Consider the following 21,816-nt stretch of genomic DNA (forward strand, 5'->3'; position numbering starts at 1 on the left):
GAACCTCCGCCCAGGGCACCCATTCCGTGGAGTGAGGGTGGATAATGTCTTTTGGATCAAACAACCTATTTTTGTTGGCAAGAAAATCTGGACCCACATGCCGCACCTTGCGCTTCTGTTTGGCGGCTGGTTCAAAATCCTCTTGGGGGACCTCCGTATCTGAGGGTAAATCTGAAATCTGAGCTTTCAGCGAATCTTGACGGTTGAAGAAAATCAGTACTTCCATATTCGTGGTCACGCATAAACAAATGTGCCATCTGGGAAAGGACCTCAGCGAGGATCCTTTAGAGGAAGTACCACAGGCAAACCCCGCACTGAGCATCTGGACGATGTTCAAGGGCGAGAGAAAACCCTGATTTGGGTGCAAAAAAAGTCTGCAAACCTACAGTAAGAGCAAAAACAAGCCTTAAATTGTTGCCACAAAAATATAATCAAAAGGTGGAGGGAGGCACCCTTCTCTCCTGAGGCAAAGTCACTGCTCTGCTTTTTCGTCCCATCGGGCGTTCACCAGGACGAGTGAAGACACAGAATTTCTCGCTGCTTGAAGCACGATGAAGCGATCGGCAAGAGCTTCCGAATCGGCTTCCCCGAGCATGCGCGAGAACAGACAGCGAAAGAGGAAGGGTCCTAGTGCACGTGTACCGCGCGTTCTGCTCCCACGCCACAGCAACAGCAGCAAAATGGCTGGCACAGTTCCTGAGCGCATGAACGCGCCATCGCAGACGCCAATTAAGCAATCTCTGCATCAATAACACCAAAACGTTTCACAAACATATTTCAACAAATACAGCAGCTCAGCTGCTGCAGCAGCAAAGAAAGAGGAGGAACTATAGTGACTCTGGCTTATATACTACACTTGATCCCAGTGATTGGTGGAGAGCGTGGACTACAGGGGTTCATGGGAAGTGTAGTTTTTCTTATTGTGATGTTGTTCTTGGCCGCTGTGTTTTCTTGAGTAAAGGAGCGAAGCATAATCTGAAGCCTGCGTTCCTGACGTAGAATTTCAGAATGTTCTGTTATTTTTCTGTTGTTTTAGATCTTCTTTTCCAGAGTCCTGGAGTTTGCCTTATTCCTACCTGAGGCTTGCCCAATGTCTGCTTTGTATTTTGGTGTGTACGCTCAGATGCGGTGTGTCACCTGTAGCAGCAGATTAGTTGAAGTCTTGGGCCCACCACTTGCACATCTGGAATGGTTGGTGCCAAGGATTTGTTCAGAGCAGAGATGCAAGTACTTGTGCCCATGAAGGCCATCTGGGCACAGCACTGCTGTATTCCAAAGTTCTGCCCTTTTTCCTGCATCTGTTTCATTTGCTGCTCTGCTTGTACATATGTCTTTATTTCTAAGAGTAGTTATACCTCGCACACCCGCTGCAGCAAAGCTCTCTCCATCAACAACAAAACAATGGCACCTATTCACGAGGACATTTTGTACGCGAGTGGAATACTTGCATTCACTTGTTCATGCCTTTTTCAATTAGTCCCAAAACATGTGAAACAGCCAAGGTGTGAAATGGGAATGCAAGGAAAGATTCATCCACAATTAGTGCAAACAGAAAGGACTGTGCCATCTTTACACTTCACTAATAGAGAGATGGGCATTTTGGGGCCAATTCATAAACAGGTGCCAGTGCACAGAGCACCGCAGGAGCAGGTTTGGATGTACACTAAAGGCCTTTGTCAACAGGTCTCGTGAGTACAATATAGAGCACTTACTGATGCAAGATAAGTGTAGCATGGCGTTGCAAAAGGAATAGCACTGTCAAATGATATATTTTAGAAATACTTTTTTAATAGATGATCAGAGGAGCTTCAGGTTGGAAATCCATCAGACACCCTCAGGCAAATGAGGGCAGCATTTGAGAGCCAAGGAGAGCAGGGTAAAAGAGGTGTTGGTTTTTAGGCACTGAGGGGCAGATTTACAAGCCCCTAGCGACACATTTATGCTGCAGTTGCATCACTTCTGTAACGTAGCGGCTGCGTAAATCATGCGCCATGTTGCGTCACGTTGTAAATACGGCGTATCTAGGTAGATGCGTCACGTTGTAAAGCCCTGCGCCACATGAAACCTGCATCAGGTTTCATGTGGGCGTTCCCGCTCAGGGTGGACGTTCACTCGCAGGTACGCCTTGTGAAAGCGACGCAGAGAAATCTACAAGATTTTCACTTAGTACCTTTTACGCTATACTGTGTCAAATCCCTGCGCCGGCTTGAAGCAGGCGTAAGGAGTGTTGTAGCATGTTAGGCATCGGGCACCCCCGAGCCTTGCTGGAGCCGCGTCGCTCTTGCAATGCCACTCCAGCAATGCTCCGCATTTCTGCCGGGGGATGCGACACACATCTGCCCATCCATGCGCCACAAGGCGCCGCATTGTAAATGCGGTGCATCAGTGGTGGCGCAAAGGTAGTTTTGCCTGTCACAAGTGTTCTGGCGCATCCCTGCTGATTTGCAGAAATTCACCAGACCTTGTATATCTGCCCCTAGGAATCTTAAGAGCTGTGACATCTTTGTTGATTTAAAGTGTTTCATGGAGGCACTACAGGCTTCAAAACACTCGATCCAGAAGGAAGACGAGCGTCAATGATCGCTGTTCCTCATCGATGCTCGCTGCACTCTGTGTTCATTTGTGGATTCACAAACATACCACCTCTTCCTCTTTTCAGACCTCACAGTTGTCAATATATCGACTCAAACCCCCCAAAAAATGGACTCCTTGCACAAAACAATGCAGCCAAATGTCAATCTGAAGAGTTATTCTGATCCAAATCATCTTTTTTAGGAGGTTTATGCTGCCAGCGATAGATTTCTTGTGCAGAATTGCAATTTTTGCAATTTTGGGAAAGCGAGGGATCGTTCACAACTTTTCTATGGCATTTTTTCACAATTAACATGCGATTGGTGTAATGAAGCGCCCTAACTGCCCATTTTATTTACTTACATTTATTTTATCTTTCTTTCTCTCGTTGTATTTGATATTTGATTTGATATTTGAGGTAGCCTGGTATTCTTTTGTATGTGTGGCAATTTTAACAATGAAAAGAAACTGTCTGGCATTTGCAAGACAAATAAAGATTATTGGTGTTAAAAAGGAGAAGTCAGCCTAGAGCGGGCTGTGACCATTGAGAAATAAACAGCATCAATCTCACTGGATTTCTATCAAAAAATTGCATTTAGTTCAACTCATTTTTTTGAATTGACATTTTTTCTAAATGTTCAAGAGTCTTGCTGGGTCTTGGTTAAGTCCGTTAGCATTCTAAAAGTCTAAAACTCACTCTAATTAGGGGTGAAAGTATTCTAGATGATTTGACCTCTGGTAAAAAGATCCCCACTATTAGCAAAGTGACTGATGCACAGAATGTGGTTGAGGAGCTCGACCGCACCCCTACCTCCATCTAGATATGAGAGAGTTAAGGTCTCTGTGCAAACTTAAAAAGATTTCTGTGGGGTCCCATCCTTCCAAGTCCAATCTCACAGAGCTCTCGGCAGAATATGGTAAGGACCTTCCCTCTGAGAGGAAAGATCCCACCTCAGAAATGGATGAAACCAGTGATCAGGAGGACATCACCCAACCTCGCCCACTAAATAGGGAGAATGGGGCCCCTGGGCCCCTGACAAAGGGTTAAACTCACAGCACCTAGAACTCACACAGGTGGGTCAGGACTTGGTGAGATCACCGAGGACAGCTTCAGTGAATACGACAACCTTCTAGCAAGGTTGACCAAAAGGTTGGACCTATAGTCCTGTTAGATTTGGGGGTCTCATTTGGCACAGGTAGGTACTTGTGACAAATAGGGACCTTCTCCTATAGTCAGGACAAGGGGATTTCACTCGTAAAATAACCCCTGCTCACCCTCTAGGTTACGTGGCGCGAGCAGTCAAGGCTTATTTCAGAGGCGTTGTAAGTTAAGCAGTTGTGACCATATACAGTAACCCAGTGACAACACTACAAATGGACACCACACAGGTTTTATATAAAAAATAAGACTTTATGTAGAGTTACCACAAGACCATAAATGGCAAAAATACACACTATGATTACTTTAAGATGGTAGATTTAAGCTTAGTTCAGTTCAGTTCCTAGATGCGACACTCTGTGTCAATGTACCTTAAGTTGCGTTGCGCTTCCACGACAAGCAATGTCGCAGCGATGGGAAATGCGGCAAAGTTCAGATACAAAGAAATAAAGACGTGAAGATATTCCAGATGCGGCACGCTTCTCGGGAATGCGAGAAGTCCTCGGTTCGATGCGAGGACTGCAGCAAAGACACCCTTACGATGCGACGGCAACAGCTCCAGCGGCGACGCTCTTCTCCACGATGCGTGAAGCTTCCGCTCAATGCGACAACTACAGCGGCGACATCCAAGATTCGACAGCAGCAGCTCCGACGGTGGCGCACTTCTCAGGGATGCGAGGTGCTCTTGGCCGATGCGGTGCAATGCGACAGTTCCAGTGGCGACACCCTCCTTCTCCAGAGTTGCGACGGCAGGCACAGCGACACGGTCCGACCTCGCTGCGAGATTCTTCTCCTGATGCGGTGCAGTGTGACAACTACAGTGGCGACACCCTCCTTCGGAGTTGCGACGGCAGCAGCAGCGACGGCGACACACTTCCTCTCGTTGCGGCACGCTTCTCTCCGGTGCAGTGCGACAGTTCCAGCGGCGACACCCTCCTTCGGAGTTGCGACAGCAGGCACAGCGACGGTGACACGCTTCTTCTCGTTGAGTCGCGCTTCCAGCTCCTTGCGACACGCAGTTCCTCAGAAGGCCCAAAACAGCAGCAAGCACTTCCAAAGAACTCTGGGGAGCTGGGGGTTGAAGTCTGTTGTCCCTGAGACTTCAGCAGGAGGCAAGCTCTTTTCCAAGCCCTTGGAGATCCTTCACAAGTTGAAAGTAAAGTACACAAAGTTCCTTTCGCCTTCCCTTGGCAGTCAGGCAACCACTGCAGGTCAATCCTGCAAGCAGCACTTCAGCTTGGGAATAGTCCATCCTTAGTTTCTTCAGGTTCCACTCCTCACTAAAGGTTTCTTCTTGTAGTCCAAAGTGATCTAATTTCTTGGGATTAGGGTCCCAATATTTATACCCCAAAATCCTTTATTCTCTGAGGGGAGAGGGGCCTTTGCCCAGTTCAAACCAGTTCTGGAGCACTCTGTTTACCAGACTTCTCCTTTCCTTTCACAGTGCAGGGCAAGCACATCAGACGCCCCACAGGAGGTGGAGCCAGCATTGTGGAAGGCAAGTACAGTCCTGGAGCACTTTGTTTACAGGACTCCTTATCTTCTTTCAGTGTGCAGGGCCGAGACATCAGCCGCTCCTCAGGGGTTCGAGCCAGCATTGTGGAAGGCAGGCACAGCCCTATTCAGAGTTCAGGTGCACTGCTCCCTCCCATCTAGATGCAGATCTCTCTAGTCACCACTGGGTGACTCAGCCTGTCTCCTGGAATTCCCCAGCCCTGTCACTCTCAAAACCAGACATAGGAATACACAACCTGGCAGAGGCAGGTTTGAATGGTTAGACAAGCAAATACCTACTTTGTGGTATTTGCAAACACAGAATATTAAAATAAACTTTACTAAAAGATGTATTTTATTATTCTGAGTCCAGGCATACTAAACTCGAATTTCTACCATGTTCTCTGAGACAGTTAGGATTATAAAATGCAATAACTTTAACAGCCCATTCTGGCCTATGGAGAACAGGTAGCCTTGCAATAGTGAAAAACAAAAATGGTTGTAATTCTCTATTAGGACATGCCACACACATCAGGGCTTTTCCTACCTTATATTTACAATGCACCCTGTCCATGAAGAAAAGGGAAGGATTAGGGACTGGCAAGTGGGTGCACTTGCCCAGTCAGTATGACAGTACCAGACTGCATGCAGGCTCTACAATTGCAGACCTTAGACACACTTTACAAGACTGCTTCTGTTGGTGGCACAACCAGTGCTGCAGGCTCACCAGCAGCATTTGGATTTACAACCCCGGGCACACTCAGTGCACTAGACTAGGGTCTGACAAGTAAACCAAATAGCCAAACATGGAACCACTGATTAATACATCAATTTACAATAAGGAGCACTTGCACTGTGGCACTGGATAGCAGTGGCACAGTGCCCAAAGCATCTAACACCAGCAAAAATACATGAGGCAACAGCAAAAATGGAAGGGAGACCCACACCTATGGTGCCAGGTTTAACAAGTCCAGACTCCTGGCTCTAGAAAAAGAAAGATTGGAGATGGGATTACCCTCCCTCCATCAATGGTGGCGGCGGCAATATCTAACCTAGGGAGAAAGAAAACATTAAGAACCCTAAAATTCCCAAACGGAGTGTCCCAAATATGAGGAAGGTGATGACATCACCAAATGGTTCACAACCTTCGAGAGGTTTTGTGGAATGAGGCAAGTGAAGAAGACCCTCTGGGGGGCTTTACTTGGGGAACTGTTCTCTAGTAACTGCAGCTAAAAATTGCTGATGCGGAGTCCTAGGACCTCATAAAGGGCACCTGATTGATGGCTTTTTACTCACAAATGAGGAATACAGAATTAGATTCATGGGGGCTCACAAAACCCCAAGCCAATCCTGAGTTCACTTCATGGACTACTCAGTAAAAAGCATTAGATGGTTCGTTGACTGGACGTGACACACATGACTGTTGGGATTTACAAATGCCTGATGAAAGAACACGTTATGTAATTGCACTAATGAAAAATTGCATCAGTATCTGGTAGACCTAGGTATAATTTGTCCCCAAGAACTGGGAAAGAAGGCAGACCACTGGGTCAAGACAAGGGTGATAAAAAACAACCACTGGGGAAAGGGGGTGATCCCACCTAAATATAAAACCAAGAGTCTTCTAAAGGCCCCCAAAAACCTGTTCAAGAGGCTGCGCCGCAGAGGTCTTCCCAGTCCACTGGGGGATATAGGGGTAAGACTTTTGATCACCTAAAGGCCCGGTGTCATAGCTGTAAGAAGGTTAGACACGCTACTGGAGATGCTGCCTGTCCCCCTCCAGCACTGGTGAGGATAATCTCGAGATGGGATCAACAGTGTGCCCAGAGCAAATCAGCGTTCACACTGAGGCTGTTCTAGTCTCTGAAGGAGAGGGAGGGTTAGCCACTCTGGCTGTCTGCCCCCTAACTTGAAAAAGTACTTACAATAAGCCTTAGTGAATGGAAATAGGATAGACGCACTTGGGATACAAGTGCAGTGTCAATATGGTGATAGATTCACTGGTTTCCCCAGAGCAACACCGACTGGAAAAACCTATCAAGTCATCAACACTGACAGTGTCACCACTAACCATGCCACGGCTAAGGTGACATTAGACTGGAGCGTTGCTGGCCTGAAGCAGGTAGTGATCAACCCACAACTCTCAGCTGCATGTCTGCTTGGAAATGACTTGGAGACCTCAGCATGGGCGAGGTAGAAAGGAAGACAGAAGCAGCCATGCTGCAATCCCCTGAGGCAGTGTGTGTGTTAAGATGAGCACAAACTCAAGAACAGGGTGAAAATGGAGAGTTGGAGCCTTAAAGTACGGCACAACCTCCCAAGAGGAAGGGTAAGAAGACTGGGGGAACATCTTCTACACAGCAACAAACTCAGGATTCCTTTCCTCGGGTAGAGGGCGTGTCAGCCCAAGAGGGATCGAGCTCCTGGGCCCAGGCAACCCTCTAGGGACCTCCTGAGCCATGGACAGCAAGTTTGTCCCAGTCGTGAGAGCCTGCAATGAGGGATATAATTGATTTTCCTGTAATCACAGTAATCTTTTGTTAGCATGATGTATCTATCTGTATGTGTAATCTCCATTATTTGCTATAGTTTTATCTACCTAGTCAAGTTAATAGGGAATTCCTTTACCCGTTGTTTTCTGTATTCCTTAAACATGAACCGAAAACCAGGCAGACGCCATTTTGTTTGTACACACATTAGATCCGGCAGCGGTCACGTGCTGTCTTCCAAGTAGTCAGTAGGCCCCTGCTAGTTGAGTTATAAGAAGCAGCTGAATGCACACTATTCTTTCTCGTCTTGAGACCCAAGGTCGCAACTGGTTTCAGAGGTGATAAGCGCATTCCTGAAGGCGCCGTGCCTGTGCTCCCAGGCACTGAGACGAAAGGGAGTCACCCCTCCTGACCCTCCCCAATAATAATAGAAGCAGACTTTCAAATTAGCCTTGTGTGCCATATATGGTCTTTCCTTCTAGCTTCAGTGCCTATTAGTATCTTTCCATGTACGGTGATCTCATGCATCATGATAAAGGTATATATGCCATGTATTGACTATGAACCGGCAGTCTTCTCTGCGCACCGGCTGGGTGATGATGGAGAGCTCCTCTATAGAGTATTTTGCTTAATAAACGATTGACTTTTCTTCACTGCCAACTGACTGAAGATTTTGGTAAAACGGTATTGGGGCTATTGGTAGGTATAGCTCCTTAAGTTATTTTTATAGTACATCAGTTGGCGACTCTGGTGGGACTCAGCGTTTGGGGTCGTCCTCCCGTAGACGGGGCAAGAAGGACAAAGAAAGGGGAGCTGTGGTCGAGGAGGTGGACTGATTAACGATTCTGGCTGAACTCTGCTCTCGCAATCAGAGAGCCCCAGCTGCTTGTGACCCCTCGCCAGAGTCCCACGGGCGTAACCCAGGAGCTGACCGTGTTGGTCATCAGGAGTGGGCAGTGGAGAACACGCAATTGTACCTGTGTGCACCAGGTGAGTGTATGGATTTTGGTGTTCTTGGATTACGCTGTTGAAAGGCGTTTTGGAAAAAGTTAACTGTATTGGATTTAGTGGTTGGTGTACCACGGAGAACTTTGGAGGTCTGATGGGGCGGCGTAGTGGCTGCACGGGCAGATGCTCCACGGACTTGTTTGGTGAATAATAGAGGTTTCAATCCGATGCCTAAGTGTGGCACGTGTGGTGTGCACCCGGCCAGACTGTTCTCGGAAAGGCCGACGGTTGCACCTGGGTAGCCTTTTGGACACATCTGAAGCGGCGCTAAGGCAGTGGGCTCAGTCAGAATAGTCCTGAAGGTGAACTAGGAAGATCGTGGGATGGTCTGTAGGCCGGTCTGTGGTTAATTCCTGTCTGATGGCCTCTTGGTAGTCTTCGGACTGCCTGATTTTGGTATCTGTCGGTCTGGTGTTTCGAATCAACGAGTTCTCCACGAACGGGAGTCGGCGGGCTCCGTTCCTTGGTTTTGGTTTTGGAAAAGACATGTCATTTTGAATGTTGTATGTTTTTGTTTGTCCGTTTTGTGAGTAATATTTTAAAGAAAGATTGAAAATGTATGAACATGGCCATGTTTGAAAGACTGTTTTCTTGTAAGTGAGTCTATTGCTAGTGAACAAGGATGTCGTCTTTTAGTAAGGTGTGTTTTGGAAGTTGATGCCCACGCAGGAGCAGAAGATTGGATAAAAGCCAGCCTGCCCCGCCAGAGGGCAGTCCGAGTTTTGATATGTATGTTAAACATGATATTTCACCTATTTTGTTTAATAATCTATGGCACAAATATACTAAGGATAACGTGGAATTACAATGGCCTTTAACAGGGTCATTTGATGAGAAAAAGATACAGTATTTACAGGATCGATTGTTCGCTAAGAGAAGCTGGCAAGCTATGTTCGATTCTTTATGGCAAAAAGATGCGAAACGCTGACGCATAAGGGAGGAAAATTTGCTCAAAATAAAGGGAGGTCAGACTATAACAACCCAGAAGGCTATAGTCTACGACAAAGAACAGACTGAGAAAAGTATTGATTGTACGGATAGACAGTTTAGGTTGCAGGTAGATAAAAGCTATATAGCTCAAACCAAGCCGGAAGGTGAAATAGAGGACTTATTAAATATGCGTCCACCGCCCCCTTATGCTCCGCAGCGAGTATACCCTGCGGTACCTCTTGCTATGGCCCCAGCCCCGACAACCCTGCAAGCTACGGCGCCTGTTGCATCTACGGCTCCCGCTCCTACTGGACCAGCTCATGCTCCTACTTCCTCAGCACCGGCTATGGCTACGTTATTGACTGGCATTTTGTCGTCCCCCATTATGTCCCCAGTAGTGCTGACTTCGCCGGCCCCGGCTTGGCCGTCATTGTCGGCCAGCTCAACTCCTGCTACGACTGATTCAACCCCCTCCCATGCCCCTGGTACACTTGGTGTACGGCGGTTGTATACCTGATCTACGGTGGGGTACAAGGAGAAGCAGTTGGTATTAAATCAAGCATCTCAGTTGGTACGTAATCTCATTTATACCCTTATAGATATAGGGAGGACCCTTAGGGACTACGAGCCGGTTATGCAGCAATATGCTCTGGAAGCTATGGCCAATCGTTTAATCTCCCTATGGGAGCAATGTTTCGCAGATGGGAGAGCCCCTCAGGTTCTCTATGACATTGTGGATCGGGCGCATAAGTTTGAGTTAGGATTAGAAGATGTGTACAGAAATGTCGAGACTATAACGAAATATCGAGAACGGTTATTCTCGTAATCCCCAAACTGGGACTCCCAGCACCCTATGCAGGAAGTCCATCCTATTTATCATCCTGAGCTCCCAGAGATAAGGGATGCCAATGATCAAGTGACCAGACCTTGTGTAGAGGCACGATTACAGGAGCAGTGGGTATATACTCCTTGGAAAAGTAATAATGGTTGTATGAATAAATATATATTTTTGATAATCAACAAAATCTGGTTGTTTACATATTGATATTGCAAGTTAGAAGGTCCGCTTTTAAATGTTTTTCGTAAATGTTTTCAACACACTTGTTGAAAAGTTCAACAAGACATTGAAGGGCATGATTATGGAGAACCCTGAATTAACTCAAAAGGAGATGGGATGTTCTCTTGCCGTGCCTCCTCTTCGCTTACAAGCAAGGTCCTCAGAAGGGAATAGGGTGTATCCCCTCTGAATTTCTGTTTAGCTATCCTGTGAGGGGACCACTTACACTTGTAGAAGCGTTGGAACTTTATTAACTATAAATGTCTTTTTTTTTTCTAAACATAAGAACTGTCTCAATATTAAAATCATTACTGTTTTGTTTAATGTATAGTTTCTGAGTGTCTACCTTCGCACCACCTCCTAGATTAAGCAATGGATGTTTGTCCCCGCTACCCTGAGACCTTAAAGGGCTGAAAGGGAGTTTTTGCCACGCAGTTGGAGTGCAGTACTGCAACATTTACCTATGAGGTTGGGGCTTTAGTGATGACTCAAAGTCGCATGATAAGTGTACCTGAAGGTGATCCGGGAGTAGGAGGTGAAGCTCTATTTCACTGAGCATAAGAAGAAAATGCTTTCAAAACTGAGGCCCGCTCCAAATCAAAAGGCTGTTCTCGGTTGAATGAGGCCGGTCCCGCACAAAGGCCCATTACGGATGGATGTCTTTCAGTAAGTCAAAGTTAAAAAGTTGTCATCAGCACAAGAACACTGAACAGGACTCAGCCCCATCGCACCACTTGAAGTTTGGCGAGAAGTCGTAAGGGTGTCTCTCAAAGGGTCCAGTCTTCTGGATCTGAGCTATGGCACAATTGGCCTTGGTGTGCAAAGAAGGGACTGGGTCTGAATGAAGACTGGTGCCAAGAAGGGACTGGGTCTGAATGAAGACTGGTGCCAAGAAGGGACTGGGTCTCAATGAAGACTGGTGCCAAGAAGGGACTGGGTCTGAATGAAGACTGGTGTCAAGAAGGGACTGGGTCTCAATGAAGATTGGTGCCAAGAAGGGACTGGGTCTGAATGAAGACTGGCGCCAAGAAGGGACTGGGTCTGAATGAAGACTGGCGCCAAGAAGGGACTGGGTCTCAATGAAGACTGGTGTCAAGAAGGGACTGGGTCTCAATGAAGACTGGTGCCAAGAAGGGACTGGGTCTCAATGAAGACTGGTGCCAAGAAGGGACTGGGTCTGAATGAAGACTGGTGCCAAGAAGGGACTGGGTCTGAATGAAGACTGGTGCCAAGAAGGGACTGGGTCTGAATGAAGACAGGTGCCAAAAAGGGACTGGTCTGAATGAAGACTGGTGCCAAGAAGGGACTGGGTCTCAATGAAGACTGGTTCCAAGAAGGGACTGGGTCCAAATGAAGACTGGTGCCAAGAAGGGACTGGGTCTCAATGAAGACTGGTGTCAAGAAGGGACTGGGTCTCAATGAAGACTGGTGCCAAGAAGGGACTGGGTCTGAATGAAGACTAATGCCAAGAAGGGACCTGGTCTCAATGAAGACTGGTGTCAAGAAGGGACTGGGTCTGAATGAAGACTGGTGCCAAGAAGGGACTGGGTCTGAATGAAGACTGGTGCCAAGAAGGGACTGGGTCTGAATGAAGACTGGTGCCAAGAAGGGACTGGGTCTGAATGAAGACTGGTGCCAAGAAGGGACTGTGTCTGAATGAAGACTGGTGCCAAGAAGGGACTAGGTCTGAATGAAGACTGGTGCCAAGAAGGGACTGGGTCTGAATGAAGACTGGTGCCAAGAAGGGACTGGGTCTGAATGAAGACCGGTGCCAAGGAGGGACTGGGTCTCAATGAAGACTGGTGCCAAGAAGGGACTGGGTCTCAATGAAGACTGGTGCCAAGGAGGGACTGGGTCTCAATGAAGACCGGTGCCAAGCAGGTACTGGGTCTCAATGAAGACTGGTGCCAAGAAGGGACTGGGTCTCAATGAAGACCGGTGCCAAGAAGGGACTGGGTCTCAATGAAGACCGGTGCCAAGAAGGGACTGGGTCTGAATGAAGACTGGTGCCAAGAAGGGACTGGATCTGAATGAAGACTGGTGCCAAGAAGGGGCTGGGTCTCAATGAAGACCGGTGCCAAGAAGGGACTGGGTCTGAATGAAGACTGGTGCAAAGAAGGGACTGGGTCTGAATGAAGACTGGTGCCAAGAAGGGACTGTGTCTGAATGAAGACTGGTGCCAAGAAGGGACTGGGTCTGAATGAAGACTGGTGCCAAGAAGGGACTGGGTCTGAATGAAGACTGGTGCCAAGAAGGGACTAGGTCTGAATGAAGACTGGTGCCAAGAAGGGACTGGGTCTGAATGAAGACTGGTGCCAAGAAGGGACTGGGTCTGAATGAAGACCGGTGCCAAGGAGGGACTGGGTCTCAATGAAGACTGGTGCCAAGGAGGGACTGGGTCTCAATGAAGACCGGTGCCAAGAAGGGACTGGGTCTCAATGAAGACCGGTGCCAAGAAGGGACTGGGTCTCAATGAAGACTGGTGCCAAGAAGGGACTGGGTCTCAATGAAGACCGGTGCCAAGAAGGGACGGGGTCTAAATGAAGACTGGTGCCAAGAAGAGACTGGGTCTGAATGAAGACCGGTGCCAAGAAGGGACTGGGTCTGAATGAAGTCTGGTGCCAAGAAGGAACTGGGTCCCAATGAAGACTGGTGCCAAGAAGGGACTGGGTCTGAATGAAGACTGGTGTCAAGAAGGGACTGGGTCTCAATGAAGACCGGAGCCAAGAAGGGACTGGGTCTCAATGAAGACTGGTGCCAAGAAGGGACTGGGTCTCAATGAAGACCGGTGCCAAGAAGGGACTGGGTCTGAATGAAGACTGGTGCCAAGAAGGGACTGGGTCTCAATGAAGACTGGTGTCAAGAACGGACTGGGTCTCAATGAAGACTGGTGCCAAGAAGGGACTGGGTCTGAATGAAGACTGTTGCCAAGAAGGGACTGGGTCTCAATGAAGACTGGTGCCAAGAAGGGACTGGGTCTCAATGAAGACATGTGCCAAGAAGGGACTGGGTCTGAATGAAGACTGGTGCCAAGGAGGGACTGGGTCTGAATGAAGACTGGTGCCAAGAAGGGACTGGGTCTGAATGACGACTGGTGCCAAGAAGGGACTGGGTCTCAATGAAGACTGGTGCCAAGAAGGGACTGGGTCTCAATGAAGACTGGTGCCAAGAAGGGACTGGGTCTGAATGAAGACTGGTACCAAGGAGGGACTAGGTCTCAATGAAGACTGGTGCCAAGAAGGGATGGGTCTGAATGAAGACTGGGGCCAAGAAGGGACTGGGTCTGAATGAAGACCGGTGCCAAGGAGGGACTGGGTCTGAATGAAGACTGGTGCCAAGAAGGGACTGGGTCTGAATGAAGATCGGTGCCAAGGAGGGACTGGGTCTGAATGAAGACCGGTGCCAAGGAGGGACTGGGTCTCAATGAAGACTGGTGCCAAGAAGGGACTGGGTCTGAATGAAGACTGGTGCCAAGAAGGGACTGGGTCTGAATGAAGACTGGTGCCAAGAAGGGACTGGGTCTGAATGAAGACTGGTGCCAAGAAGGGACTGGGTCTGAATGAAGACTGGTGCCAAAGGCCTAATCTAGCTGACAATTAGGCAGTCCTTCTGTTTGCAGTTATAGTACACATTCACAGGAAACTGTGCACAGAGACGTTCACTCACCAAGTCGCACCAGTCGAACAGTCCAGGAGCCCTCCTCGGATGGAACAGAGTCGTCAACCAGGTTTCTTCTCTGCGTTGGCCTCACATATTCTTTGGCAGCTGCGAAATGTAGAAGACAAAAAGTCTTAATTGGGCTTCATACACCAATAGATATCAGGAGTGAGTAGACAATGAGAGGAAAGCGTAGTCTGCTGATCCGAACACGGATGTGTGTGTTCAGCTTTGGAGTAAGCAGGCAATTAGAGGGAAGCTGTTAGGCCTTATGATGAGACTGGCAAAGTAAACTGGGGCTTTCCGAGTTTCACCTAGACAAGTGAAACCTTAGCAGAACTGTGTACAGAGCCACAGGGCAAACCGGAGCAACTAGGCCCCTCGGGTAGGAGGTCTTTTACTGGTCATGACCCAGGTTCCAACCTACTATGTATCATAAACAACTGTGTCATGTACCTCTTTGTTGGACTTGGCCCTTTTCACTGATTTTTTTTGCTTTTTGCTTCCCCTAATTCTGGAAGTCCCCCCTTATAATGTAATTGTATAGGCCCTGCGAGGTGGTAATGCCCTGTGTATTGTTAAAACCCATGCTAGGTGCAGGTGCCCTCTTCCCTCAACATGGCTGCCATAGGCCCCTGTTTCTGCAGTGTGGTCTTGTTAAGGCGCATTCTAGTTGCCAGGAGCTGGCAGGGACTCCAAACAATGTTGCCATTCCAGCCTGCCTTGCCTGCCCACAGTTAGGGTAGGAAAGCTCCTGGCACCTTCTAGAATAAGGGCGGAGCTTAGTTTTGCCGCCTTAGAGGGTGGTCACCTGACCTGGGCCTATATAAGCAAGGGAGGGAACCTTTCCAGTCAGTTGGGGCATCACTGACCTGGGGAACCCACGCAGGAGTTTTAGGCGGGAGGGCATAGTAGTTAGGAACCTATGCTACTGGGAGGGACAGGATTTAGGTGCTGCCTCTTAAGCTGGGTGAGGTGTCCTAGACTAGCCCCCTGATCTGGCCCAGCGGTAGGGAACCCCAGGGGCCATCTACAGTGACCTGCAGAGGAAGCCTGCCTGCAGCCCCCAACTCAACCCCCCCCCTTCAAGAAACCAGAAACCAGAAACAGCTATTTACAAGGGCACCAAAACCATCAAGTGCCAAGAAGAAGAGTCTAACTGCTACAGGACTACTGGGGAGTCAACCAGGTACTGGACTGTGCTGCACCTGCGCCCCCCTGCCTTCACCTGGGTCCCTGCACTATTCTGCCACTGTTGTGTGGCCTGACCTGAGGAAAGTGCCCCCACTGAAGTGTCTGCTAAGCGCTACCACTGCGCAGCGCTAGTCTCCCGATCTGCCTAAATTACCCCTGCTGCTTGGACTGCCTCAGGTGACTGAACTGCTTTTCTAGCGCTCTCCTATTGTGGCCCCTGAGGAGCGCTACAACCCTCAGGTGCCAAGAATTGCTTTGGACCTCCTAGCGCTGTAATTGCCGAGCGCCGAAGCCTCTGAGCGCTGTGCCTGCGGCGCAGGAAAAGTACTGTGCCCCCGGAGCGCTGCTGCGACTTCGCAGCGCTCCATGAAGTACTCACCGCGATATCACCTGTGAAGCGCTGGGCCCGAAGCGTTGTCTACCCCCCGGCGGCCCTCGGTGTCAGGAGAGGGCCGCCGCCGTGTTGCCGTGGGCCGTGCCCGGCCCGTGTGCGCTAAGGCGCTGTGGCAGCCCCGGAGCCTTGAAGGAAGCCGCCGCGGGCGTGAAGAAGGCCGCGACTGGCCCGACGCCACCACCTCCCTCATCACGTGACGGGGGCTCGTCAGAGACTCTGCCCCCGCCGCGCTATCATTGGCGCCAGCCGCTGCGCCCTGCAGGCTGTGCCACTATTGGCAGATGCGGGAGCGCTCTCGTTCCCCATTGGACCTCGGGCCTTGCCAGGCTAAGGGAGGCCCGGGACTGGGAGAGACACCAGCGCGGGGCTCGGGACGTGTCGCGATCGCTCTCGCCACCACGGCGAGAAAAAGAAGAAAAGGCAAAATAGCACGATCTCTCCAAACGGACTACATGTCCCAGAAGGCAAAGCGGCTCTGGAGAGCAGGAAAGAAGGCTGAGCCTATATAAGCTCCTCCTCTGCAACAGGTCGGCGCTTGACAATTGTTATGGTGGTTTAGGTATTGGCGGATGGTGTTGTCCCCGCCGGATGTATACCGAGAAGAAACCCAGCGCAGACGAAGAGTCAGAGAACATTCAAGCCTACGCCGAAGAAAAGCCTGCGTGGTCAACGGATCCAATTCTACGCCGAAGAAAAGCCTGCGAGGTCAGAGGAATGGAGAAAACTTCCGACAAGTCGCAAGTATTGCAAAAGAAGAACGGGATCGTTCTTCTTTCCTAGTATTTTTCTTTCTTTCAAGTTTCCCGCGTATTACGCTTTCTGATTTCATTTATTCCCCAGAGGACCCTAAGTTCCGTAAGACAGAGTTCTTACTTGAGTTCCTTGTTATTGTACCCTATCACGACAATATTGTTCCCAAGAGTTATTGAGAACAAGAGTCTACAAAGTAAATATACTTTTCTGTTTCCGAGAGTAGAAGAGCCTCATTGGAAAATACGCCATTGGAGAAAGTGACGACAACTTTCTCTTCTCCTATTTTGTTATCTCGGATTGAGGAACTGCTTGTTAGCATTCAAAGACGAGAGAGTTGTATCTCTGGTAAGTGTCATTACTTGGGACCAGGGGAGGGAAGGGACCTCAAAGAGACACGGCGCTTATACCTGTCCATTGTCTCTCCACGCTGCAGTCCGTCCCTCAACCGAGTCTTGCGGATCACCCAGACCCAGAAGGCAACATCCAAAACTCCGGCTCTTCTAAATACCTTCTCACCTCCCGGCTTCTCGTAATACTCACTCAGAAGGTGATTCACACGTCACCACTGAGTGTGGTGTTTAGACAAGTCAAGGGGACTTTCATCTCATCGTTCCTGCTGGCCCGATTCCTCAGGTTAGTGGCGCGCGACTGTACTTGCGCCACTTGCTATCCCGACAGATTGTCAAGCCCAAGAATACTCACCAGCCCGAACGATGGAAGTCGATGCTACTCTCGCGTCCCTGCTGGAAAGTTTCTCAGAACTCCGACAGGAGGTCCTTACCTCTCGAGCCGAGAACCAATCCTTATACCAGGAAGTTACACAGATGCGCAAAGAGTTGTCTGACTTGGCACTTAAGGAACCAGTGGTGAGACCCATACTCAAACCAGCCACATTACCCCCACCTTCGTCATCCCGGACCGGGGGTTATTTTTTGCCTTTATCTACTCCCGCTACAACCACGGATACCTTACCGACCGTTCAAATAATCCAGAACACGGGGATACCTCTGGCCCCACCGGAGAGGTTTTATGGGGATTCTCGTAAGTTTGAAACATTTCTAAATCAGTGCCGTCTTCATTTCTTGTGTAAGCCCGTAGTCTTCCAGGAGGAAGCGGCTAAAACGGCATTTATGATGTCCTACATGGGAGGGAATGCGTCAAGTTGGACCATACCCTTGTTGGAACGTAACTACCCTGTGTTACATAACTTTTCTGATTTTTGTCTCGAGTTGAGAAAACTATTCGATAGGAAATCTCACATGTTAACCCTTGATCGGGAAATTATGACACTTAGACAGGGTTCCCAAGATCTGTTGTCCTACATTACCACCTTTAATCGCCTGTTAGTGGAAACGGATTGGCCGGTGGAAAAATTATTTCCCTCTTTTATCAGGGTTTAAGAGGAGAATTAAAAGATGTGTTGGCACAAGTGGTGCAATTACCGACAACGGTATCAGAACTTATCGATCTAACCGTCCAGTTAGATCACCGTCTGCTAGAACGAAAAGGAGAAAGACCCAGAGGAGACAATCGATTCTACTATCCTATTACCCGACCCAGAACCGGAGGAGAAGAGAAAATTAAGGTGTCAGAAGAGTCTGAACCCATGCAGATCGGAGGGATCAGAGGCCCCCTTACTCCCGAAGAAAAAGACAAAAGAAGACGTCTGAAACTTTGCCTCTACTGGGGAAAGGAAGACATTTTATTAAGGAGTGTCGAGCCCGGAATTACGTTCCCGGACGCTCTACCCTTCCCCGAGTCCAAGCTACTATGAAGAACGCGGAACCGTCGGAAAACTGAAGATCTCAAATCAGACGGAGGTCTCTGACTTGAGATGCCAGCTTCCCATGATCTCCCCCGTACTTGCTAACACCATTCATCCTGCAGTGGCCCACATGAACGTAAGTGTGTCTCTCTGGATTTCCTCTCAACACAAACTACAGATTGATGCTCTCCTTGACTCGGGGGCTACCGGTAATTACATCGACCAAGAGTTTGCGTTAAGAATGGGCATCCCGTGCGAAAAGAAGCCGCGACCCGAAACAGTTAAAGCCGTGGACGGCACCATTCTTTCATCTGGTCCGGTGGTTTATAATACCCTTTCACTATTGATGGAGAGTGGGGAAGACCATCAAGAACATATCCAATTCGACCTGATAGACGCCCGCAGTTCCGACTCATCCTGGATATGCCTTGGCTTACATTGCACGATCCTTTTGTGAGTTGGTCATCCCGTACAGTCAATATGACCTCTCCCTATTGTAAAGAACATTGTAAGAAACATGAGCTGCAGTCTTCACTCACGGCACCCTCACCTGCCACCTATTTGGCGAACGCCTGCACCTTTGAGAAGTTCTGTTGTGCCACAGTGCTTCCCGTTGAATACCAAGAATTTAAAGCCTTGTTTAACAAACAACAAGCAGCCCAGTTACCACCCCATAGGGTCTATGACTGTCGAGTTGACCTGGTACCGGGGGCTGATATCCCCTGCAGCAGGGTGTATGCCTTGACGGAAAAAGAAACCCAATACTTGAAAACCTATATTGATGATAACCTAGCAACCGGGTTTATCAGACACTCAACCTCCCCTGCGTCTTCGCCGATGTTTTTTATTGCCAAGAAGGACTGCGATGAGCTAAGACCCTGCATAGATTACCGTGCGATTAACAAGGTAACGATAAAAAACCGCTATCCTCTCCCCCTGATTCCGGTCTTGATGGATCAATTGAAGGGAGCACGATATTTCACAAAGCTCGATCTTCGGGGGCCTACCACCTTGTGCGGGTGCAAAAAGGGGACGAGTGGAAGACAGCTTTCAGGACCAAATTCGGTTTATTCGAATACCGGGTAATGCCCTTTGGTCTCTGCAACGCCCCCGCAGCCTTCCAATTCTTCATGGACGAGGTGCTGAGAGGATGTCTGGAATCATACTGTGTGGTCTACATCGACAATATTTTGGTTTATTCAACAACAATGTCTGAGCATATCGTCCATGTAAAAACAGTCCTGCGGAAGCTACAACGAAATTCGTTGTACGATAAGTTGGAGAAATGTCTTTTCCATGTACAGGAAGTAGCCTTCTTGGGGTACATTATAGACGCCCAAGGGTTCCGGATGGATATGAGCAAAGTTGAGGTAATCCTTAACTGGAAGACTCCACAGAATGTGAAGGCTGTGCAAAGTTTTCTTGGCTTTGCCAACTATTATCGGCGCTTTATTCAGGACTTTTCGAAAACTATCCACCCCATCACATCCCTCCTATGAAAAAACGTACCGTTTGTATGGGGAACAGAAGCAGAACAGTCTTTTCAACTTCTCAAGGACAGGTTCACCCAGGCACCGATTCTCAGACATCCGGATCCTCAACTGCCGTATATCCTCGAAACTGACGCCTCCCAATACGCCCTCGGAGGAATCTTGTCACAAAGACATCCGAACACGGGGCAGTTGCACCCAGTGGCCTACTATTCAAGGAAACTTACACCCTGTGAGATAAACTACACTATCACGGATAAAGAACTCCTTGCCATAAAAAGGGCTTGTGAGGAGTGGCGACATTACCTCCTAGGTGCTTTACACACTGTTGAGATCATCACGGATCATCGAAACCTGTTGTTCCTCAAAACGGCTAAAGCTTTGACTCCGAGGCAGCTTAGATGGACTTTGTTCTTTTCCGACTATGATTTCATAATCAAATACAGGCCTGGGTCACGCAATGGGAAAGCGGACGCCTTATCCCGCCTAGGAGAAGAAGAAACAGTGGAACTTGAGGAACCTCCATATATCCTGCAAGAAGCAGACTGCCCCAGTCACTCGCTTGCCATGGTCACGTCCGAGGACTTTCTGGACGACGTAAAAGTGGCACTCGCCGATTATGATATGCCTCTTGGATACAGGAGGAGCCGGAACATCGATATTTGATATTTATGGAATTTTGTAAAGCGCGACTATCGCTCCGGGAGGAGCATCTTGGCGCTGAGCATGCAGAAGATAATGGGAACGAGGAAGTAAAATAGATCATATAGCTGCTAGGACTGAGGTGTCAGATTGCTGGAACACCCAGGTTTTCAGAAGTTTCCTGAAATGAGGTTCAGTTTCAACTTGCCTGAGATTAACAGGGAGGCTGTTCCAGGCTCTGGCAGCCAGGAAGGAAAAGGTTTTTCCCCCCCTGGTTTTTTAACTTGAATCTTGGAATTGTAACAAGATTGGTTCCTGAGGATCTTAAACAGCGTGAGGGATTGTAGTAAGTGAAACGCTTGGAGAAGTAGAGGGGACCTGTTTTCCTGGTAGCTTTGTATACAGTCAGTAAGAGTTTGAACAAGATTCTTTTGTGGAGTGGTAGCCAATGAAGGACGTTGAGGGCTGCTGAGGCAGAGGACCTTCTGGGAAGTCTGAGCACTAGTCTGGCCGCGGCGTGTTGGATGCTTTGAAGTTTTCTAAGGGTGGACTTCTTCACTCCTGCCATCAATCCATTACAATAATCGAGTCGGGAGAGAATTAAAGCAACCACGACTGATTTTCTGGCTGTAATGGGGAGGAAGTCGAAGAATTTCTTCAATGATCTAATAAGACTAAAACAGCATCCAGCAGTGATACGAACATGATCATCAAAAGAAAGGGATGTATCAAATTGAATGCCAAGGTTGCGTGCCGAAGAGACAGCGCTCGGAGGGGCTTCTGAATTTTTAGGCCACCAGTCTTTTGGGCAGAAGGATACATCTTTTCCTAGAGGTATTATTTCAGTCTTTGCACTGTTGCATCTGAGATGATTTTCGTTCAGCCATAAAAAGACCTCTGAGAGGCAATTCTGGAATCTAAGTTCAGCATCAGGACATTTCCTATCAATAGTGACGACCAATTGAGTGTCGTCAGCGTACGATGTGGCGAGGATTCCATGAGATTCGATCACAGCAAGGAGGGGGGCCATGTAGATATTAAAAAAAAGAGGACTGAGTATGGACCCCTGGGGAACTCCTGATGTGATAGATCTTTCGCTGGATTGATAGGGGCCTAATGCAATCGTTTGCGATCTGTTGGATAAGAACGAAACTATCCATGCCAGCACAGTGTCTGCCACACCAATCTCCCGCATTCTATTGATAAGAATGGC

At 48.5% G+C, this 21,816-nt stretch overlaps 1 protein-coding gene across 1 annotated transcript in view; it reads right to left on the bottom strand.

Moving 5' to 3' along the window:
* LOC147725795 (uncharacterized) overlaps positions 1-21,816 on the bottom strand; it is a 121,474-nt gene that overhangs the window by 25,510 nt on the left and 74,148 nt on the right. Inside the window, exon 3 of the mRNA XM_086959942.1 lies at positions 14,375-14,473. Coding sequence (XP_086816068.1) covers positions 14,375-14,473 — 99 coding nt within the window. The remainder of the gene's footprint in view (positions 1-14,374; positions 14,474-21,816) is intronic.

The sequence above is a fragment of the Lissotriton vulgaris genome, chromosome 3_1 (genome assembly GCF_964263255.1).
Source record: "Lissotriton vulgaris chromosome 3_1, aLisVul1.2, whole genome shotgun sequence".
NCBI lineage: Eukaryota > Metazoa > Chordata > Amphibia > Caudata > Salamandridae > Lissotriton > Lissotriton vulgaris.